The 23,270-nt window shown below is 36.1% G+C and overlaps 4 protein-coding genes across 4 annotated transcripts; all 4 read right to left on the bottom strand.

The window, feature by feature from the left end:
* Window positions 1-595: 595 nt before the first annotated feature.
* Window positions 596-1,411, bottom strand: LOC111004941 (MFP1 attachment factor 1). Its single transcript, XM_022276230.2, has one exon. The coding sequence runs from the start codon at window positions 1,286-1,288 to the stop codon at window positions 845-847; it is 444 nt and encodes a 147-aa protein (XP_022131922.1). The 5' UTR covers window positions 1,289-1,411; the 3' UTR covers window positions 596-844.
* Window positions 1,412-9,807: 8,396 nt separating this feature from the next.
* Window positions 9,808-12,146, bottom strand: LOC111004537 (putative cyclin-A3-1). Its single transcript, XM_022275574.2, has 8 exons — window positions 11,613-12,146; window positions 11,231-11,463; window positions 11,070-11,145; window positions 10,902-10,978; window positions 10,743-10,776; window positions 10,502-10,651; window positions 10,287-10,421; window positions 9,808-10,198 (listed from the first exon to the last, which is right to left on the bottom strand). Exons 1-8 carry the CDS (start codon window positions 11,955-11,957, stop codon window positions 10,133-10,135), a joined length of 1,116 nt encoding a protein of 371 aa, XP_022131266.1. The 5' UTR covers window positions 11,958-12,146; the 3' UTR covers window positions 9,808-10,132.
* A 2,875-nt stretch (window positions 12,147-15,021) lies between these two features.
* LOC111004549 (uncharacterized) lies at window positions 15,022-18,488 on the bottom strand. Its single transcript, XM_022275589.2, has 2 exons — window positions 15,486-18,488; window positions 15,022-15,407 (listed from the first exon to the last, which is right to left on the bottom strand). Exons 1-2 carry the CDS (start codon window positions 18,184-18,186, stop codon window positions 15,055-15,057), a joined length of 3,054 nt encoding a protein of 1,017 aa, XP_022131281.1. The 5' UTR covers window positions 18,187-18,488; the 3' UTR covers window positions 15,022-15,054.
* Window positions 18,489-19,084: 596 nt separating this feature from the next.
* On the bottom strand, window positions 19,085-23,020 carry LOC111004630 (uncharacterized). Its single transcript, XM_022275714.2, has 2 exons — window positions 19,984-23,020; window positions 19,085-19,890 (listed from the first exon to the last, which is right to left on the bottom strand). Exons 1-2 carry the CDS (start codon window positions 22,643-22,645, stop codon window positions 19,520-19,522), a joined length of 3,033 nt encoding a protein of 1,010 aa, XP_022131406.1. The 5' UTR covers window positions 22,646-23,020; the 3' UTR covers window positions 19,085-19,519.
* Between the last annotated feature and the right edge of the window lie 250 nt (window positions 23,021-23,270).

Here is a 23,270-nt window from a genome sequence, read left to right as displayed (position 1 = left end):
GAAGAGTGATAGGCTTAGAGAAAGTTCGATCGCGCTCCTGAGCCAATTGAGCAGCTACAACTGTCAGTTCCATGCAGGTTCAAAATCAATCTGTCTTTTTTCAAAATACAGTTTTCAAATTATCTCTAAAGTATGAAATCACCAACAACATTGTTCTAGCGAGAGCAAGCTTTAGAGTTTAACCAACACTGTTTTGCATCTCCATTACACAAGCAAATCGAAGGCAAAAGAGAGAAAAAGAATCACCCTTAGAAGAACTTCGTCAGTTTATCAACATCTGATCTAAACTTCTAAAAGTTGCCAATTTTCAGAAACAACTTTGGGCTTCTTAATTAACCCAATATATCTTCTTCTAAGATCAGAATGATTAGGCAATAATCCCATTACAGTTTAAGCGATATTAGAACAAGCCCATCGTTCAAAAGTTGGGTATTTTCTAGAACCCTCTTGCACATCATACAGATTAAAGAGAGAGCTCAAGACAAAACATTCTAACTAGTAACTATCCTATGGATTCCAATTCAAACACACAGATAAACAAACCAACAAGAAGATTGAAGCCATACACATACTAGAATATGCTCATCAGAACAGATATCTCCAAACTTCCACTTTTCATTACATTCAAGAAGAGGCCACAATGGGAAAGAAAGACATTATGGAATTCCAATTCCCAGGCATTTTTGTGGAGAAAACAAACAATAATTATCACATCCTGTGACTGTGAGCGAAATTCTCCAATAAAAGAGCCTCGAAACAGGGTAACAAATAACAATACCCCCAAAGCCAATTGTAAACTGTAATAACATTAAAAGCCAAAAACCCTACAATTCAAATTCAAGATTCAATTTTCAAAAGTTGGGGTTTCCTCACTGGGCGCAACGGGCGGCGTTGGGGCCTCCGACTCCCCATTCTCCGCCGGAGCCACCGGAATGGCTCTACCCTTCACCGTCTCCAGCATACGCCTACTGATCTCCTTGGAGTAGACCTGGAGAATCTCGATGCCGTCGTCCTCGGTGGCGGGAGAGACACCGGCGGCGAGATACGCCTCCTCCTCGATAAGCCTTGCGGCGGCGGCGGCCTCATCCGGCGGGATGGTGCCGTAACGCTTGGAGAGAATGGAAGGGGTGGAAAGCGTTTCAATCAGACGGCTGATGACGGCGTCGCGAGTGCGCTGCGTTGGGGGCCATATGCTGAATTTGGTACCGAAGGGCTTGGGCGATTCAGTGGGTTCTTTAGGCTCTGCTTCCGGCGGCGGAGACGAGGCAGTGATCTGTGGCTCGGACATGTCGGTGGAAGGAGGAAGAGGGGGAAATTGAAAACGAGATCTGAATTAAATATGGAAGAATGGGATCGGTTACAATTGGGGGGTTTATTTGTAGGCAAAGTTAAAATGACGGATCAACTTCCTACTTCTAGAATCAAACAGGATGTGTGGTGACGATCAGAAAATAATGTTTCGACTCCAAATCTTTGTTTTAATTTATTTTCTTTTCTACTTTTTCGTCAGGGATGTGGGATTAAACTTTAATCATAAAATGTTTTAACCCCTAAGCTATATGGCTCTTTAGTTTAAAAGATGATGGGATAACTGAACTTTTAAATATAATAAAAAAATAAATAATTTACGTTCAAATTCAAGAAATTCTAATATATTTTTCTCTTCCACCTAAAAATCTAGGTACCCAAATTAATGAAATTCTCTCTCTCTCCTTGCTTCCATTGTACCCCCAACCACCGCATCACCTACAGAACTCGTCGGAAATCCATCGACGACTGTCGGCGCAAGCAGGTTCAAATAATTTTAAATTATATCATGAGTAAGTAATATCTTTCGGAAAAAAATGGTTTTAAAATTTAATTACTGTTATAATGAAATATTTGTTGCTTCACCAAAGCCATTATTATTATTTTCCTGGTTGGTTACTATTATTGTGATAATGCACAGGAAATTATTCTATTAATGTATGAGACAACTACATGGCCTACTTACGTTTCAAATGTAGCAGCAATTGGGGAAAGTTAATATTTTTGCCCAAAAACCTTACACAATTTAAGCAATGTAGTTGAGAAGGTTAAATTTAAATTTTATTACCTTGAATAGTGAATTTAAATAAAACCATAAAATTAATATCCTCTATTAATTAAGTTTTGAAAATGTATGAATTTGGAGATACATTTTGATGAAACCTAAAAGCAACCCCATACAGCAGTAACAAAGATTATTTACTATAATAAAAAGAATGTATAAATTTAATATATGGGAGGGGCAGAAGAGGAAGATTAGAAAGCAATCGGTTGACGGCAACTAAAATGAAAAAGCACAGAGTTTGCTTCTAAAATGGTAAAAAAAAAATGACAACGACAACTCTCTCGTAGGAAAATGACAGTACAGAAATTTAATTCTCAACCTTAAAGCAACGACAAAAACAATGCCAACTAGCATTAACAAATGTTGCCGCTCCTCTCAACAAAACAAGTCTTTGATTTTAAAATAATTTAATTGTGAAGGGATTCTTCCAATTAACTTTGCTTCAATCTTAAAAATTCACAAACACATACTTCTTGCAAAATATTTTACTCCAATGGATGGACCAAAATCTTAATCCAATCCCGTCAATCTTCCATTATTTATTATTAACTTTTTTAGTACAACAATCTTCAGATATGAGGAATCCAATCTCCAATCTCAAGAGAAGGAGTAAATGTCAATTACTAATTACCGTTGGTTATGATCATGTTGACCGGTCCATTCTCCATTAATACAAATAATCTCATTTTTTTCATTCTTGTATGATATAAGGACCGAAGATTTGAACTCGCAATTTTTTAATAAAGCTTCAATTAGCGACTTTTTAAATGAAGGAAAAAACTTTCATTTATTTTTCTTTTAGTCTATGGTGGGTAGGTTCGTTGTCTGGGTGAGGCAGTAAGATTTTTAAATCAATCAAGCATATAGTTGAAGTAGATATTTTACGTTAAAAAAGACATTAACTTATACCTTTGAAAAAAACAATAAAAAAATAAAAGATTAAAAAAAAAACTTATGGAGAATAACGTTTTTTAATGGGAAAAACAATTTTTATTTAAAACATTAAAAGCAAAATTTGGAAAATAATATGTATTTCAAGATCCAACTATGAGACTTTTTTTTAGTTTTACTAAAATTTTGAACACATTTTTTAAATGAATTACACAATTAAAAAAAATTGATATGAAAATTCATAGGATATTAAGGCCTCATTTGATAACTATCACATTTTTGTTTCTTGTTTCTTATTGTGTAGTAAAGAGAAATAGAACTCTTAATAAAAATATTTGATAACTATTTATTTATCGTTGTTTGTTCTTTCCGTTTTATTGAGAAAAGAAACACAAAAAAAAGATTATAATTTGATAGGTGAAGATGCTAAGTGATAACCATTTTATCTATTCTTCTTTTTCTAAATTTTATATGAAAAATAACTTTTTAAATTAAATATTAAAAAAAATTATGTTTGGTTCATTTTGTTAAAATTTTATTATGCATTTTAAAAGTCAGAAAATGGGAACGGAAAACATAATTTGATTGTTTCCAAAATCTCTACATAACTTTGAAAAACATTAGTGAGAAACAAAAAACATAAAAACTGTTATCAAATATTTGTGTTTCTAAAAAATAAAAAATAAGAAACAAACAACATAAATGTTAACCGGGTAATTATGGACTATCATTCCATCCCATGGTTGTAAAGAAAATAAAAACCCTCCTTAATAACAAATATGTTAACAGACAATCACAACTTTTAAAAACAAAATAATAATAATATTAAATATGACTTCTTTTTTTTTTTACAGCAATACAAAACTAAAGAGAAATACTATTTATGACCATAGTTACAGAATTAAATTGGAGGATTAATTAACTAATTATTAAATGATTTAACAAACTTAAACCAAGCTCGAATAGTTAAGCTATGAACCTTTTCATTTTGTTGCTTCCATATGACTAGCCACACCCACATTGAATCACCGTTCATGTATCAGGAAATGCAAAATGTGCAAGACAATGGTATATTATATTTGATGTGGACTTGTGCAACTAATTTAATAATTAAAAAATCATAGTGTATGGTCTAATATATAAAATTTGCCCATATTCTAAATGCTAGGCTCATAAATATATCTCATTAAACTACATTACAAATACAATATAATAAGCCATAAAAATCATACTACTACATGTGGTGAACACAGCCAAACAAAAATGTTGAAACTTATCAGATAATGTTCCTTGCACTGATTGGACAGGCATGCACCCACCATACAAAATTCAATCCAAACCCTCCAAAAATATATAGAGAGAAAAAAAAAAGTCATATATTCCCATTTCATCTCCAAGATTTTAAACCGTTTAACCAAATCAACGAAATAGAACAACAAAAGAAACAAATATCTCAAATATATTTTTTTTCGGAAGAAAATGCTATGTTTATAATAATTATTATTATAATAATATTTGTTGTTTATATACCATAGAAAGAAAAAAGGAAGAAAAGAAAGTGAAATGAACTCAACGATTGTGGAGTGGATCCGAAGCGTTTGGAACCTTCCTCTTACTGGACATGAAAACATGGAATGACCTCATACTCGTAATCCTACGCTGCTCTTTCTTCACTGCTTCTCTGTCTCTGTTTACAATTACTTCTTGTTCTCCTCCGCTACTCTCGCCGGAAATAATTAGCAGCAGCAGTAGAAAAGCCACCGCCACTGTCGGCACCTTCACGGCGGCGGCCGGGCACTTCTTCAACAGCCGCATCGAGAGAGAGTAGTGGGTTTGTTGGGCAGTGGAAGAAACACGAAGAGAGAATGTGAAATCATAGGCCTTGAAATTTGTGGATTTTTTGCGCTATTGTGGCTCACGAGAGTAATAATGAAATTTTACAATTTCGAAAATTACGTCGACAGGGACACCCACGGGCTACTCTCTTTTCTTTTCTTTTGGTAATGTTGTGGTAAAGACTAAAGACTGTTGTGGGCTTATTTTATATCATTTTTTGCTTGTCAAAACAAACACAAACGCAAAGACAATATCATTTTCAGTGTTCGCCACTTTCCACTCTCTTGATATCAAATTAAGATTTATACATGTTAAAATACTATTTCATTTTTATCCTTTTAATTTTTATCCATTTTCACTCGTGTATTTTTAAAAGGTTTGTTTTTATCTCTATACTAAAGACCAAGAAGGGGTTATTTTTAAAAACTAAAAAATAATTTTAAATTCTTTGAAAATTTTGGCCAAGATTTTGAAGAGTGTATCTAGGAAATGAAAGATTATATGAAGAAATGGATTGTAAACTAGCTTATTGTTAAAGATTGAAAACTAAACATATTATTTAGTCTTTGAGATATACATTATTTTTTATGTCTTAAAAGGTTGGATTTTACCTTTTGAGGTATCAAACATTTTTTATCAAGCCCTTACTCAATAATGCCATCAAATTCGAATAAATGGAACTATGGTTTTGATTTCCAAATATTGCTTAATTTAAGTTAATATTTGTTTTTTAATGTTAAGTAACCCATATCACCCTACTAATTTAAAAAAATTCAATGAACCCTTCTCAAATTATAAATAGAAAATCTACTAAACTCAACTAGCATAAGAAAAGAAATTAAGCTTCGCATGTCCAATTAGAAAAGTGATTTTTTGGAAACATAAAAAATAAACAAGACCATTAATATGAGTTATAAGTTACAACATATGAAGAGCAAAGGACGACCAAGTGGTTCTTCTTGCATTGTTGTTGAATGCATCAAGGAAAAGTAACCAATAAAGAAACCAGATGAGCTTCCATCAAACAAGGGGACACGACCGACCAAGAAGAAGAGGTAACTTTTTGGCAAATTTAACGTTAAATTTTAACTTCTCAAGGAGGACAATATGATTTTCTTAGTTTGAGCCTGAGGAGAGACCTTTTTGAGAGGCTTTTTGTCACAAGTTTGAGGAAGAACATAGCAATAGCATATAGATATCATTGGGTGTTGTGCAATGCTTTTTCAGCTGTCCTTCAAATGGGCAAATCTTGTCGGATGGGTTTGAATTTTTACATTTTCAAGGGGCCTTACAAAATGAAGGACAGATATCCTCCTCTTTCTTTCCTCTCCATTGCTTGAAGCAGACGTTTTTGAGTGGTCAAATCCACGCCTAAACCTAGACCTAAACCCAAACCCCTCTTTCACTCATCTGTTACCATTAGCAATGGTTCTTCCATTGTCCTTTAAACTCCACTGCCACATTATTCCAAAACCGTACCACAATAACAACTAATCCCCCCTTCTGCTTTCTGCCTTCTGTGAAAAAGTGGATTCCTACCCTTCTCTTTCTTTGCAAATTGTCCATTTCTCAACCTCTGCTTTTTTTTCTTGGGATGTTTATGGGTTGTATTAGATTTGGATTCAACACAACTTTTTCCATACTTCACTGTTGTAAATTTGATTGGTTTAAGGGGTTTTAGTTAGATGATAAACAAAATTTAGGCCAATATAACAAAAATTTGGGCCTACTTCCTCATTTGTTATCCAGCAATATAATCGTCCATTACTATATTTGTTACGTTGTTTATCTTTGTTTTTCATAACGGTATCACATTTTTTTATCTTAGGTCTAAGTCTCCATGAGCTTATTTGTGTCCTTTGTTGATCGTTTTTATTTACGTGGGACTATGTCTACATTCTCTAACAAGTTGAATGTTATATCTTTACAATTTTGTCCAACATATATCTTACTGACATCTTTTGAATTTTTGCGGATCTATTAGGGACAAAAGTAAAATATTAAACCTCATATTTGATAGATCTTAAGATTTTTAAAAAAAAAATTTGAATAATTCAAAGATATATTATCCCAAAATTAAAAGCTTAGAAATCTATTAAATCTAAAATTGAAAGTCACGGTTTTAATAGATACTTTTAAAGTTTAGACACCAATAAAAATATTTTTAAATTTCAAACAACCTATTGGATACAAAATTAAAAATACAAGATTATTAAAATTGAAGTTAATTTAATCATTAAGTTTAATGTTTGAAAAAGGTGCAAAAGGCAGGCATGCTTACAAAATAGTTGCTTTATCTTAATCCTAATTAAGAACTGCAATCCCGTCACTTACGTTTCACTTATGACATTAAAAAGATTGTTAAATATTTTAACTCCTTTTGTGGAGCTTCCTAGCTGGGGAGTGGGCTTTTGGTTCTGCCACGTGTCATGGTCGGAATGGGTCATAGTTCCCATTTGAGTCTTCTTATTATTGCTATGGATTCCATACCAGTTAAGTAGTTGAGACATATATTCTTGACCTAATCAAACATAATCTAAACAAATATTAGGCTGTTTTCATATAATATATATTAATTTCAATCATAATGTTCATAAAAAAACGTTTTTTAAATTTTGGTAACAAGATAAAGGAATAATAGGTTGATTGTAAATTTAATTTTAAAAAACAAAATAATTATTAAACGGGTTAATTTCCGGTCATTTTCCACAATAAAAGGTAAAATTGCCCTTAAAAAAAATTCTCTCCCTCCCCTCCTCTCACATCTTGCATTACGAGAATACGAAGAGTCGCATGCTCATATCACTCTTACTCGCAACATTGTCTTACACACAGTTTTCTTATCTATACTCTTCCATGTTTGTGTTAGTAAGGTCTTTTCTTGAATTTTTTCACTTGCAATTCCCAAGTAACACAACACAACAATGTTGTATTGTCTTCCATTTGCACCTCTACTTCTTTTTCTTTTAGAGTACTGTGATATGCTATAAGTAGCGTCTCAATGATATAACCATTTATGCGTCATTGATTCTGTCATGCGTCAATGCTGTAATACTCCAACCAACGTCACGATGTTATTCTCTCAAGTTTTATGTATCTTTATTTTGGCTCCATAATCCCCCAATAGTATTACATCCTACAAATAACATGCAATAACATACACTCCAGTCCAAAATAGTTTACCTAATAAAATAAATAATTAAAATGTAAGAAGGTGTCTACCAACAACCGAGATGAACGAATTAACTACAATATAAGAGAGATTGAGAGAGAAAACAGAGGCAGAGACAGTAGAGATCGAGAGAATTTTAAATTTGAATAGTTTATTGGTTGGATTTGTAAGGTTTATGTAAACAAAGTTCTATATTGGCTAGGGAAGGAAATGATCATGGATATATAGACGAGGACAATTATTTCCACTAGTATAAAGTCTTTTGGGTGAAATAAAAAGCAAAGTCGTGAGAGATATGTCCAAAACAGACAATATTATACCATTGTGGAGATACTCTCGGGGTACCATTATCCTTAATAAGTGATATCAGAGCCATGGTGAAAAATCTAGTTGTGTGGGAGGATTCCTCGGAGGCTAAACAAGAGTGATTGGTAAGCCTAATAGTCATCATGAAACTTGTGGATGGATTTCAAAATCGAATAAAAAGTGCTCAAGGTAGCAAGCAAAGACATGTTTTATGCTCGGGTGACAATCAAGACATGTCCTATCAAGTTAGGGTAGATTGATAAGAAACTTATCACACTCGGGTAGACTAATAGGAAGAGTGAGGTATCTTTGTTCGATGGGAGGAGATTGAAGGTGTGATAGAACGACACCAGGTGTTTCCACAAGGTGGTCCATGTAGCAAGTGCACTATATCTAGACGTTGGATAGAGAGGGGCTCCCATTTTCTGTTGGGAGTAGATGGTTGCATAACTAATCGAGGCAAGATACAAGTGACACTTTGTTCGAGTGGATGATTGTTGGGTTTGTAAGGTTAATGCAAACAAAGTCTTACATTGGTTAGGGAAGGAAATGATCATGTATATATAGATGAGGACAATTATCTTCACTGGTATGAGATCTTTGGTTTGAAACCAAAAGTAAAGCTGGGAGGGCTATGTACAAACCGACAAAATATCATGATGCTAGTCAATTTCAACCGCCCGCCCAATTTGTGTAACAACCAAAAATTTGACTCCACGGCAAAACCTAAAAAGTAATATGTATTTCTAATGATGGCAAGTTAATGGGCCTATTTTGGCCCAATGCTTTGACATGTTTTTTGTTTTGGCTTCATTATCCCAACATCCTCTTCTTCGTACGTTTGTCCATGATTTGGATAGCCAGATACCTGGCTAAGGGATTTTCGCACAAACAGGAAAATTATTTCATCTAATATAGGTCGATAAGGCTGTTGAATCTCATCAATTGCTTGCTTGGATTTAGATCTGAAAAAGATGGAAATTAGAACTTAAAATTGTTTTCCTCGATGGTTAATTGGATGAAGTTTTGCATACATGACATCACCATCAAGCTTCATTCAACTCAGATACAAAGGAATAACGTGTTTGTCAAAACCATCTTTATAGCTAAGACAATCTTTGAGACTCGTACAAACAAAAAGACTTAATTTTTGTTATGAACAGAGGCTTCAAAAGAAATTGTTATGATAATTGAGTTTACCGAAGAATGATTGTTCAAATTTCAAGTTGAAAATCTCATTTTGAGTATTGAATTTGAGATAAAAGAAGAGTTGGGATTCACAAAACAGAGCAAATTTTTGGTTCGAAAATCACCAGAGATTGGAACAACAGTGAAGTTTGTTCTTTTATTAGCAAGAACATAACCAAAACCACTTAGGCATCTTCAATGCACTTTGCTGATCTGATTAAAGAAAGGTAAAAAACAGAGCAAAAAGTTATTGTTTGATAAAAAAAACTCTCTTTTGAGAGAGAACAGAATGACATTTCAATCAGCACCAACACAAAAAGAATTAGCAACAGAAGGCCATGAATGCATTCTTTACTGTTATTCATCTGGATGCAACTTCCAATTTACAGGTAAAAAGGAGTTCAAATTGCCCAACTTGTCAAAATCAAATAGAAACATCTTTCTACTAGTATAAACAATATGGATCCTATTCTTTGGGTCACCAAAATAAGAGCCAAAACCAATTTCCCTTCTTCCCAACAAGTCTGCTGCTATCAATCATCAGAGGGTCAGAATCATGTCTTCATTATAAGCCAGGATCTCTCATATTCTCTTGTCATACTAAATTAGCGAGTAAAATATATCAAATCGATCACCCTTGCACTGATCTAAGCTTCTTCAAAATAGGAAAATGGTATCTCAGGAGGTGAAGGCATCATAGCCACACACTTGAACTGTTCAGAGCAGAAACATAAATCATTAGCAGCAAGAACTTTTAACTACATTATGCTCTATATAACTACAGAGGATAAAGCTTCTTACCCTATGAAGCTTGTATTTTTCTCTCACAGCAATCAGAGATCCTCCTCTTCTGGCCATATACAAGTCATGTAAAAGAATGACACACTGCCTCAGATCAGCTGGCTTGTAGCCCGTGTACTGTTGCAAGTTTTGACTCTGCAATTTACTTGTATATATCAGCAACTTACCTTCCAAGTTCATAGATACATAAAGAAGGGATTGAAACGGGCTTTTACCCAGGGGTGTAACTTCGGCCGGATGATAAATTTAGCAAGATATGCAACTGAAGCAGCTATCAATGAAGGCAAAAACTTGACAAAATTATAGTCCAATAAGCTAAGCTCAGCGAGGTATTGACCCAGAAATTCCAACTGCAAGTTTGGTGTCTGTTCAGAGAAGAGAGCAGGACAGGATTAGTAAAAAGGAAATTCCAAGCTGGTTCAGACCCGGATCAAACCAAAAGGAAATTGGGCTTACTTTGAAATCTTCTTGAGCAATATTAGTAAACCTCCTGTTGAACAAAAGAAAGAAGCAAGCAAAATGAGTCCAATGTATGAAAACCACAATGATGGGATTAACATATTTGTAGATCAGATTTCAGATATATGAGATCGATTACAGTTTAATCAAACTTGCCTTAAGAATGTCTTGACAGTAGGATTCCCCATTTCAAAGTTCAAAGACTTGAGTATATCAGCCTCCATCTTCACAACCTTACAACACCACAAATTCACATCTCAGTACCGATAATCACGCAGCAACAAGAGCCAAATTTATGTTAAAGGTATGAAGGGAAATATTCACCTCTTCCCTTCTATAAGTATTATCTGTTATGTAACAGAAATCTTCCACATGTGGAGGGGTGATCTCTTCATACTTCCTGTTCAATAAAACAAAGTCGAGAATTAACCCATGAGAACTCATAGTCTAGAAACACGAATGACTTCCAATTAGGGAGTGCTTACGAGGCAATAAGCATTGAAGAAACGCCCAACAGCTGAAGCCTTTGCCTACTGAGAATGTTCATAGATAGGAACCTATCGATGTATGAGATGGATAGATACAGAGTATCCGAGCAGAGTTTGTATTCCTCTGCAACCTCAACCATCCAATCTACCAAAACCCCTCTCATATTGGCACTTATGTCCGCCTGAATCTTCTCAATGTAATTTGGAATTGGCCTTCTTTTGGGTTCCGCCTGAAGTGAATCATTAAGTTAGAAACTCCAAAAACAATTTTCAAAATAGATTAGACAATATTGAGACTCAATCTGGGAATCGAATCAGTGATCAATTTAAATACTCAGCAGATGGGTTTGATTTATCAGTGCGAGAGAGGGGTCTTTACCTCCATTTTGCGAAGATAAGCATAGATATCAGAGGAATAAGGCCCCATCATTTCTGGGTCATCCAAGATTTCATCAACGCTCAACTTCGGCTCACTGTCTTCGACAACAACAGTCTTAATCGTCGAAGCAACAGATAGCTTACTTCTCTTCTTGGGCTTGCTGTTACTCTTCTGCGACTTCGCCCTCCTCTTCTGCGCCGCTGATCCAACGACGTTTTGAACGTTGGGAAGCTCTCCCAGAACCACTCGCTTCTTATTGGCGGGCTGATCATCAGCCATGGCGGCAGCCGCAACTCTCTTCTGAGAAGCGCGAGTGACACGGACGCAGTTATCTGTCTCGGCCATTGGGTTGTGATCTCAGCCCTTCGATCTTGCTCTGGTGGGTCGGTAGAAGAAAACGAGAGCGAGAGAGAGATCGGAGGAGAAATTGGTGAGATGGGGAGGGAGGAGTGAGGGGGGGCTTTGTAGTGAGGAATTAGGAAGAAGAAGACCGCCATTTTTTTGGGCAGTGTTTTTCAAAAGCGAAAAACGCAGAAAAACGATTTCGCGCTATCGAGACTGGAGAGAGGGAGGATCGAAATGATTTTGGATTTTGAGTTGAAAAAAGAAGTTTTTAATTTTAATATTTGGGGATTCGTTTTCGTTTCCCGGGTCTTCCCTGTTTCTATGTTTTTGGTCCGAAATTGGACCCGCCATTGTTCCCAAGTTTTTTAAGATTTTGCTAATCTCTCTCTCTCTCCTATCTGGTTTCCCTCTTCGTTTAACGAAGCTCCAATTGGCGCGTGCTCTTCACCCACCCATCTCATTAAAAAAAAAAAAAAAAATCTGGGTCTAAAATCTAAATGAATTCATCAAATATATATTACCCACTTTTCTTTTTATGAAATTTAGTTATGTCTAAATATAAAAAAATAAATTAATTGATTTTGCCCTTTTGTTTATACAAAATTTATTTATAGATTAACGGTAATTTGTCTTTCTTCCAACAATTTAAACTATAATTTTACTCCTTGTGTTTTTCTTTTTCAATTTTTATGTTTTTATTCATTTATTTATCTTCGATGTTTGGTGGTTTGTTAATAATGGAGTTAAATAATAACTATAAATCTTTTTTTTTATGGGTCGTAATTTTGAACTATAATAAAGAAGTATGCTTAACTACTATAAAAAATTACTATATTTATCCCTACATTAAGTCATGCTAGTTTATTTGAGTTGTTTTTAATTAATGTTAAGTTTAAGTTTATATATTTATGAAAGTGTAGGAATAACAAATGAAATTATAAGGATAAAATGTCAAAAACGAGAGATAGACAAAGAAATAATCAATAAAATACATTGTATTTTATATTTTTATTTTATTTGAAATTTTGATCTCACTACTATAAATATATTTAATTTACTTTTACATATAAATTTGAAATTTTAGATTAAAAATCAATACATACTCTAAAAAAATGTAATGAACAAAAAGGAAAATACGATTCATGAAAAAAAAAAAGGTGGATAACTACAAAGTTTTATTATTAATATTATTATTCTAGGATGGGATAGCTAGAAAGTTTGGCTAATATATTAAAATAAAATAGAAATAAAAAAGTCTGGGAGTAGTGTTTTATTCCCGGGCAAATTTGGGTGTTTTATTTCCAGGGGAAATTTAGAAAATGGACACAACCGCCATTAGCCATAATTTTAATTTGGTGAAGTGGCAAAATTTGGGATTGCGAAAAGCGAACGAGGCAACGACCAAATTGGTTTCCCTCTTCATCCAATTTTAGGATGAATTTGACTGTTGACGCGTGCATCACACCGTAAAAAATAACAAGGAAGATTGATTTAACTTGCCTCTCACGTTAGTGGGTCTACTGTTTTACGCAATTCCATATATTTTTATTTTTTTTAACGGCGGCGTTGAAAATATATATAAATTATTATTAAGTTACGTTCGCTTTAACCGTAATTCTATATCTTTTATCAACATATATATTTCCTAGGAACTTAAGGGATGTAGCATTACAATATTTGCATAAATGTTGTTCTTTATAATATATTATGATTATTGATTATTGATGAATTGTGATTCAAATATAATTGATTTTATTTTTTGTATTTGTAATGCTTAATTATTTTATTTGTAGAGTCTAATTGTTAAATGGATTTGGTTCACGCATAAGAACCATTTTGAAGGCGTATGAATATGAATATCATTGTGTTAACATGGAGGTGTATTAACTTTAGATGTACACAAGAGCATTGCCATAATGGAAAAGTTCCTAATAGTACTCTATTTTGGGAGTAGCGAGAAATAATTGTTCAAGAGCGGATAAACATATCACTTTTCCATCACACCTATCTAATGTTGCAACACAAAATTGAAATCTCAGTCTCTGCATACAGACATTCAATAACTTGTTTATAAATCCTCATAAATGTATGACACTTTGATTATGAAGTTTTGACTTTTGACTGCGAGTAATAGCATCGAGCCTTATCAAGCTCGACAAGACACATTTTGTAAGAACATAAAGACATGTATATCTTCTCCCTTATTTCATTATATATATTGTGTCTACTTCATGCTGATTGTGAGACGCATGGTCGCACACTAAAGCAGAATGAGACGTATTGTGGTTCCCGGTATGGGAAAGTAAGTTTATACTTCATTCTTTGGACTCTTACGTTAGTTACAATGTTTTATTGCAAATCGTCGTAGAAAATTTTGAGTTCGATTGATTGCTAGAAATCTATTTGAATGTAGTGAATAATTTTCTCGAACGATATTGACTTACCTTAAATTTTGTGATAGTTCTTATGATTTGTTTCCATTCAAACAATTGCATCTATCTAGCAACTAATTGCTAAAGAAGATTGAAATTGGTATCATTGGATGACATACTTGTCATAGTGATAGTGCGGAGTTTAACTAAAATCCCTTCAACTTAAGGTTTGTTTACCAAACAAAATTTAATGAAGATTCTCCAGGGAAACTTATCATTCAGTTGATTTCTATTCTGCTCTTTTGTTGTTTTGTTACAACATTGTATACCCTTTATAATGAATGTTATCAATCTAATTTACTTGGACATCACACTATTATAATATTATTTACTGTTTCTGACTTTTGAGTTGCTATCCAAAAAGTATATTAGGGGTGAAATTCAAGTATCCCTGAAAGTTACGCTTCTACGTTATTTGATAATTATCCGTATTAGAAAATATGGGTGGTTACACATTTTTTGAGAAGTATGCTAGCTTTCTATCATGTTGAAACTTTCATCAATGTCACGTCAAACTTTACTAAGTATACAAAATTACACCGTTGCTTATATTTCTCTAACGCAATTTCTATTGTTTTATATTTATTAAGTATACTACGCAGCTTCAAACTCCCCTAATTATGTAATGTGAGATTAAAAAAAAAAGAGAGAAACAAATGAGAAATCTATGTGGGTTTCAGCATAGAATGTCTAGCATTTTGAAGTCTTGAAAGAGCATCCTTCATAGTGATGCGTGTATCAGCAGAATCAGCAGCGCAAGAGAGTCCAATATTGATGACTTCTATCAGGCAATTGATCATTTGCTTATTTTCACTAATCTCTTCACCTTCTTCATCAGAAGAATCAACCATTTGCACCATTAAATCTCTTAGATAACTCGTACGAACCCACTTACTTAGATTTACATCTCCTGTAAAACCTTCATGGGTTGGACTCTTCCCAGTAAAAAGCTCCAACAAAGTTATCCCAAAACTGTATACATCTCCACCCATTGTTGCCTTTCCTCCCATGCCGTATTCTGCAACAAAATTTGAATATTACTTCTCAAGTTTTGGAGCAAAAAAGAATTGGAAAAATTGAATGGTAAACCACAAACCTGGAGGAATGTAACCAATGGAACCTTTAAGAACATGAGAAGAAGTAGTAATGGAAGAAGAATAATGGGTGGATAATTCATTTGCCATCAACAACCGGGCCAACCCAAAGTCCCCAACTTTTGCTGTCATATCTGCAGCCAGTAGTATATTACTTGGCTTCAAATCACAGTGAACAATTGGCACTTCAGAGCCATGGTGGAGATACTCCACCACACAACCAACATCAATGGCAATATTCAATCTCTCCATAAAATCCAGCCCTTTCCCATCTGAGTGACGCCTCTGCCCATGAATCCACTCCTCCAAACTTCCATTACTCAAAAACTCATAAACCAGAGCTCGAAAATCCCTGCCTTGGAAATCTATACTTGAGCAGGATGTGACGAGTTTCACAAGATTCCGATGCCTCACGTTTCTCAAGGCCTCACACTCGGCCAAAAAACTCCTGATATACCCTGTTCTTTCGATGTTCAAGACCTTGATTGCAACGCCCCCATCCCCATGTCGTAATTGATTTAGATTCCCCTTATAAACCCACCCAAAACTTCCCTTGCCCACCAGATTTTCATCGCTGAAATTTGCAGTGGCGGTTCGAATCTCATCGTATGAGACCATTTCGTGTTGGGTTTTCATCAGCTGATTAGTTGGGGATGAAGAAGTCTTTGGGTTTTTCTTCCTGGCCAGGTGAAGCCAAGTTCCCAATGTGAAACAGAGTACTAATGTTGTTGAGAAGACGACTGCCAAAGCAATGATTTTGTTTCTCCTTTTGTTATTGGGTTCGCTCTTTACACAAGCGGAAGACAAGCAAAGCTTTGGGTTTCCTTCTAAATAGACTCCTGGAATGGTCTTAAAAGCTCCACCTTCAGAAAGCACTTCCCCTTCGAGGTCGTTGAATGAGAGATTCAAAAATTGAATGGCGGTTCGATTTTGGAGATTCTCAGGGATGGGGCCCGAGAGTTTGTTGGAGGAAAGGTCTAAAGTTTGCAGCCCCATAATTTCACCAAGAGTACTTGGAATTTGACCTGAAAATTCATTCTTCGCCATTTTCAATACCTCCAAGCTCTTGCACCCACTGATGGAAGGAGGGATATTGCCGGAGATCAAATTTTCAGAGAGATCAATTCTTTCAACATTTCCGAGGAACCCAATTTCTTCAGGCAAATTCCCACTAAGCATGTTGTTGGAAAGATTCAAAATCATGCTCAAACTAGGAAAATTCAGAGCCTCTTTGGGTATCCTCCCACTGAGCTTGTTGTTGGACAAGTCCATCGCCAGCAAGTTCGTGAAGTTCCCAAAAGAGACAGGGATGTTCCCAACAAAATTGTTCCCCGACAAATCAATGTGGTTTAACTTTCTAAGATTCCCCAAGGAGCTTGGAATTCTACCAAAGAATCGATTTTTAGCTAACCCCAGAAGTTGTAACTGCTCCAATTGGCCTATTTCAGGTGGGATTTCACCAGATAGCAAGTTTTTGTTCAAATTCAGCAAAGTTAAGCTGCGAAGATTCCCAATTGAAGATGGTATATTCCCATAAATTCGATTCCCTCCCATGTACAATCTCGAAAAGACTTTAGAAAGATTTCCAATGGATTCAGGGATCACGCCTTCTAAATAGTTTTCATCAACAGCAATGAAGGTAAGGCGAGAGCTGTTGGTCAAAGAAGAGATGAAATCAAGCCCATTTGGACCAGAACTAACGATCTTGTTGTGGCCAATGTAATACATTTGGAGATTAGGTAAATTTTCCAAACCTGATGGAATGGTGCCCTCGAAAAGATTGTGGGCGAAGCGAATGATTCGTATTTGGGTCATATTGTGCATCGACTGAGGAATTGTTCCTGAAAATCTATTGAAGCAGAAATTGAAGAACAGGAGATTTGGTAGATTGTCACCAAAGTTTTTCGGGAATGTACCATGGAGACGATTTGCCGCTATTATCAGAGTAACCAGAGAAGACATGTTGTAAATGCTGGGGGGGACAATGCCACTGAAATTATTGATGGAGATCATAAAATCCTTCAAATTTGGAAGACGACCCAATTCAGGAGGAATCGAGCCACTCACAGAATTGGTCCCTAAATTGATGGTTATAAGGGAAGAAAGGTTCCCAAAAGATGGGGGAATTGTACCATATAGATGATTCTGTCCCAAGTTCAAAACTTGGAGCTTCCTCAAGCGGCTGAATTCTTCTGGAATTTGGCTTGTGATTCTGTTCGACGTCAAGTCTAGAATCTCAAGCTCTGCCATACCACTTATGTTGGAGGGGAGGCCACCTCTTATGTAGTTGAAGCTCATATTCAGAACTTTGAGGTTTAAAAGATTGCCGATTTGATCAGGAATTGGACCTGTTAATTGGTTGTTCTGAAGTTGAAGAAATCTGAGGGAAGAAAGATTGCCAATTTGGCTATGTACAGACCCAGCAAGAGCCAAGCCAGAAAGATCAAGCCCAATTACTCTGTGGCCATCTTCGTTGCATCTTATGCCGGTCCAGTTGCAAGGCCATGAATTTGGATCATCCCAAGAAGATAAAGGGTCGTGAAGTTGAAGATTGCTGAATCCTGACTTGAGGGAAATCAAGGCGTTTTTGTCTGCTTCAAGGCTCGAGATGGAGGATCCATTGGTGAGAAATATCGAACCTCTAAAAGCTAGAATGACAAGAAAAATGAACCGAACCAGTGATGGAGGAGAAACAGCTGCCATTTTAATGGAAGAGGAAAGAAGAACTTGCAATTCATCTCTTAATATTATTATAACTTATAACTCTTGCAAATCATCTGTGTTGATTGTGATTTGTACGACTTTTTTGAATGTGTTCGAAAGTCTTCGAATTTGGCGAGCTGAAAATATTGATAATTCAACCCATTTACACATTTATATGTTTGTAGTTGCTGAGAGGTCATTTCAATCGGAAGAGTGTGGCTATAATTTATCCTTTTTCAGTTGGAAAATGGAATTGGCGTTTGGTTATTGTTCTTTTACCTTTGATGAAAGTCAATTTTGTCGTCTAAGAGTGGATGGAATGTTCACTAGAAGTGGGAGAGATTATAGCCCAGCTTTGGACTTTTTTTTTTTTTTAAATGATTTAAATGGAAAATCATGTCAACTTAGTTTTAAGATGAATTATATAATAGTATTTTCAATATACGTTATTTATTTATTTATTTATAATTATTATCTCTTCCATTCTTTCTAAAGAATCTGTGGTTTAAAGGGCATCTTCTTCCCTTTTTTTTTTTTTTTTTACTAATTTCAATGATTGGGGGAGGGATTTTTTGTGGTAAATTTGGGTTAGTTTTCACTGATTGGGGGAGGGATTTCTAAAGAATCTTTCTTTGGTAATTTTGGATTATTTTATTTTTTTAACTAATTCCTTGAGTTTTAAAATGCAATACTTTTGTTGTTAAGAGTAAAAAAGAAAAAGTGATTTGACCAGTGAGTTAAAAATGGTGATTTTTTAGTACGTAAAAAAGAGAAGCAAAAATGTAAAGTTAATGAACTGTGGGTTAATCCATTGATGCTAGGCTTCGATATGCTTGCTCCATTCATGCATGCTAAGCGAGGAAATTTATGTGGGTTGGTAAGGAATGTGTAAATAAAATTACATATCGGCTAAAAAATAAGAAAATCATAGGTTTATACATGAGGTATCTTCATTGCTAAGAAACCAAAATCAAAAGCAAATAAGCGAGGTAAAATTTTTTAATATCCAAGGTCTATAGGAAGTTTGTCGCAAATAATTATAGATCCTTTGCATATAAATTTAAGCTTCTCTTACATAAAAAATAATATTGACAAATATCTTCCTAATTATTAAATGAGCAAGGATTAAGTCGTACAGATTGGTGCTTTCTTAATTATAGTTTTTTCTTCCGTTGTTATTCTCTTCTCCTTTGTGCTTCATTTCTATAGTACTATCATTCTACTACACTCTCAACTCTCAAAATCTTCTTACAGATGTGCTGCTACAACACTCAGAATGATAGAAAACCAACTCTCAAAATCTCCCTGCTCCCTATCCATATTCTCTTGCATTTCAATCCTTATGGATAAGAGTGGCTCTTATCATCTTGAGCTTCAAAAACACATCTTTCATGCAAATACGTTTATCGGGCGAATCCGCAGTGCATGAGAGTGCAACACCAATGACATCAATCAAGCATTCATTCTGCTTAATTGGCCCAATCTCTTGCTCTTCATAGTACAAGTTGAAACGTGATTCCAATAGCGCAACATCTACTATTTCATTCAATTCCTTTGGATAAGCCAATTGAACCCATCTGATCAAATTGAGCTCCCCTGCAAAAAGCTCTTGAGTTGGACACTTCCCTGTAAAAATCTCTAGCAATGTTACGCCAAAACTGTACACATCTCCAGCTGTTGTGGGCTTTCTCCCCTGTCCATACTCTGCAATGGAAAGAGAGCTTGCTTAGTGTCAAAAACCCTTTAAAGATAAATAGTTTTCTCCAATGGAAAAATGAAAGTTTTGTATTCACAAACCTGGAGGAACGTAGCCGATGGAACCCTTTAGGACATGAGTGGAAGTAATGGAATACGATTGGCTATTTTCACTTTCCATCAGCAGACGAGCCAACCCAAAATCCCCAACTTTTGCAGTCATGTCTTCAGACAAGACGATGTTGCTGGGCTTCAGATCACAGTGAACAATTGGAACATCGTACCCGTTATGGAGGTAATCCAACACAGAAGCAACATCAATGGCAATGTTCAATCTCTCAAGTAAATTTAGCCCACTTCCATCTGCGTGAAGTTTATGCTTGTGAATCCACGCATCCAAGCTTCCATTACTCAAGAACTCATAAACCAAAGCTAAAAACTCCCTGTTTTTGAAGTCTATGCTGGAGCAAGATGTGATTAGTTTAACAAGATTTCGATGTCTCACGTTCCTCAGAGCCTCACACTCTGCAAGAAAGCTCCTCACAGAACCAGCCCTTTCGGTGTTGATGACCTTGACTGCAACCGCAATCCCCTGTTCCAAATAGCCTCTGTATACACTCCCACAGCTTCCTTTTCCAATCAAATTTTCTTGGCTGAAATTCCCAGTTGCCAAACAGAGCTCACGGTAGGACACCATTTCTGGCTTCCCCTTGATCAGATCACTGGATGCTGACGTATCCTTTGATTTTCTTCTCATTAGGTACACCGTAGCGCCAAATATAAGAAATATGACCAACGCTGCTGACAAAACAGAGATGACAACAATTTTGACCACCTTCCCTTTTGTCCCACCGGCTACACATGAGAAATGTTGGTCACAAAGCTTGGTGTTGCCTTGCAAATAAATGGTTGTGATATTTTCAAAACCTTTTGGAACAGCTCCCTCGAGATCGTTAAAAGAGAGGTTTAGAGTTTGAAGAGCTCTTAATTGCTGAAGCTCGTCCGGAATTGGGCCTGAAAGATGGTTCGAGGAGAGATCTAGAAGTTGGAGACCTCTAAGATCTTTCAAAGTTACTGGAATTGGACCCGAGAATTCATTTCTGGCCATTATCAATGCCTCTAAGCTCTTGCAACCACTGATAGAAGGAGGAATATTACCAGAGATATGGTTACTGGAGATATCGATAGTGACAACATTTTCTAGAGACCCAATTTCTTTAGGCAGAGACCCACTAAAAAGGTTATTGGATAGATTTAAAATCTTGCTCAAAGCAGGCAACTTGAGAGTCTCAGTTGGTATGCTTCCATTGAGCTTATTTTTGGACAAATCCAAAGTGAGCAGATTCACAAAGTTGCCGAAAGAGGAGGGTATGTTACCAGCCAAATCATTTCCTGATAAATCGATTTGATTCAACATTCGAAGATCACCCAAAGAACTTGGAATCCGACCAGAAAATCGATTCCTTGCCAAACCAAGCATTTGAAGCTTTTCCAACTTGCCAATTTGGGGTGGGATTTCCCCAGAGAACGAGTTGTCGCTCAAATTTAGCAGAGACAAGCCCTGCAGATTAGAAATCGTGGTGGGTATATTCCCATATAGACGATTCTCTCCCATGTACAGCTTAGAAAGATCCTTGGAGAGATTCCCAATGGAATCTGGAATCACACCCTCGAAACTGTTCCCATCAATAGCTAGAAAGGCAAGGCGAGAGCTGTTCGTCAAGGAAGTGATGAAATCGAGACCCCCATTTGCATCTGAACCCACAAACTTGTTGTATCCGATGTTGTACATCGACAGATCGTGAAGTTTCTCCAGACCCGGTGGAACCATCCCTTCAAGAAAGTTGTGTGCGAAGCGTATGACTTGTATTTTGGTGATGTTATGCAGCGACTCAGGAATAGTTCCTGTAAATTTGTTGAAGCAGAAGTTGAACACCAAAAGATTAGGGAGCTTTTCGCCGAGATCCTTGGGAAATGTTCCCCAAAGGTTGTTGGAGGCCAAGGCCAGAGTGACCAAGGAGGACATATTGAATATGCCGGGAGGAACAGGGCCAGAGAGGTTGTTAATGGTGATTATGAGGTCCTTCAAGTTTGGAAGGTCGGCTAATTGGCTGGGAATTGGACCACTGATTGAATTCGTGCCTAAATTTATGGTAACAAGTGAAGAAAGGTTAGCAAAAGATGGTGGGATTGCACCGTAGAGCTGGTTTTGCGCCAAAATCAGAACTTGAAGCTTGGTCAAGCGGGTGAGTTCATCAGGGAGTCTCCCATTGATTCTGTTGGCCATCAAGTCCAGGATCTCGAGATCAGCCATGGCGCTGATGTTGGAGGGTAATTGACCCTCCAAATTGTTGAAACTCATATTCAGAACTCTCAAGCGAGAAAGCTTGCTGATTTGAACTGGGATCGGCCCTGTTAATCGATTGTCCTGGAGTTGAAGTGAACGAAGAAATGAGAGGTTCCCAATGTGAGGGTCGACGGAGCCGGCGAGTTGGAAGCCGGTGAGATTAAGTCCGATCACTCTGCTTCCATGTCTGGTGCAGCTAACGCCGACCCAGTTGCAGGGAGATGAAGTTTGATTGTTCCATGAAGATAAGGCATTGGGGGGCTGAATGTTGTGAAATGCAGACTTGAGCGCAGTCAAAGCTTGCTTGTCGGTGTCAAGATTCAGAGTGGCCGACTCAACAATGGGAAATGAACAGCATTTCAAAACTATGATGGCGGTGAGAATGGCAAATTGGAAGTGGGTGGAGTGAGAAGCCATGTCTCTGAACTGGTGGACTTGGAAATGGAGGAATGGCAGAAGAGAATGAATTTATAGAGCAGCGTATTGGCAAAAGATGATTCAGTGGAAAGGCCATTTGATTTGACGGTCAAAATGCTCAGCATGACAGTTGAATGTAAGATCTTGGAGTGTGTGGATTTTAAGCCTGAGACCAAGTCAATTTTTTCTCAACATGTGGCAGAGGCAGAGCCCGAGTCCAAAGGCCAACCGTTTTATGTGACTAACTAATCAGTTGTCGAAGAGTTTCCAATCTGCTTATGTGTCAAAATAAAACACAACAATAAGATTGTTTGAGTTTCTACACAAATGTTTACGCTGGTCTTATTGAAAACAAATATCTCAAAACCTCTAGAAATATCTTTAACTTATAGCATAAACTAGTTTCTACACATTTGATTAGGTTTCAAACGCCTATGAATAGACTCATTTAAACGAATAAGAAGTGAATGTTGGAGAGCTTTTTTTTTCAAGAGTCTCCATCTTTGTACTTCATAGAAGTTTAATGCTTCGAAAGATGTTTTTTTTGTGCTAATTTTAATTTTAAATTTTTTTTGTATGTAAATGGGTAGGTGTCGTTTAGGCTTTGCTATTTATGGCAATTGAT

This window comes from Momordica charantia (assembly GCF_013281855.1).
Source record: "Momordica charantia cultivar OHB3-1 chromosome 8 unlocalized genomic scaffold, Mcharantia_2.0 BLBB01000008.1, whole genome shotgun sequence".
In the NCBI taxonomy this organism is placed as follows: domain Eukaryota; kingdom Viridiplantae; phylum Streptophyta; class Magnoliopsida; order Cucurbitales; family Cucurbitaceae; genus Momordica; species Momordica charantia.
This window is presented reverse-complemented; position numbering and strand designations above follow the sequence as displayed.

Bases quoted from the DNA above. Each gene is read 5' to 3' on its own strand.
- LOC111004941 (XM_022276230.2), bottom strand. From the start codon at position 1,288: ATGTCCGAGCCACAGATCACTGCCTCGTCTCCGCCGCCGGAAGCAGAG.
- LOC111004537 (XM_022275574.2), bottom strand. From the start codon at position 11,957: ATGGCCGAGACAGATAACTGCGTCCGTGTCACTCGCGCTTCTCAGAAG. The intron at 11,464-11,612 runs GTAAAGACCCCT...GATTCACTTCAG, and splicing joins CTTATCTTCGCAAAATGGAG to GCGGAACCCAAAAGAAGGCC. The intron at 11,146-11,230 runs GTAAGCACTCCC...TTTATTGAACAG, and splicing joins TCTTCAATGCTTATTGCCTC to GAAGTATGAAGAGATCACCC.
- LOC111004549 (XM_022275589.2), bottom strand. From the start codon at position 18,186: ATGGCAGCTGTTTCTCCTCCATCACTGGTTCGGTTCATTTTTCTTGTC. The intron at 15,408-15,485 runs GTTTGTGGTTTA...ATTTTGTTGCAG, and splicing joins CATTGGTTACATTCCTCCAG to AATACGGCATGGGAGGAAAG.
- LOC111004630 (XM_022275714.2), bottom strand. From the start codon at position 22,645: ATGGCTTCTCACTCCACCCACTTCCAATTTGCCATTCTCACCGCCATC. The intron at 19,891-19,983 runs GTTTGTGAATAC...TTTCCATTGCAG, and splicing joins CATCGGCTACGTTCCTCCAG to AGTATGGACAGGGGAGAAAG.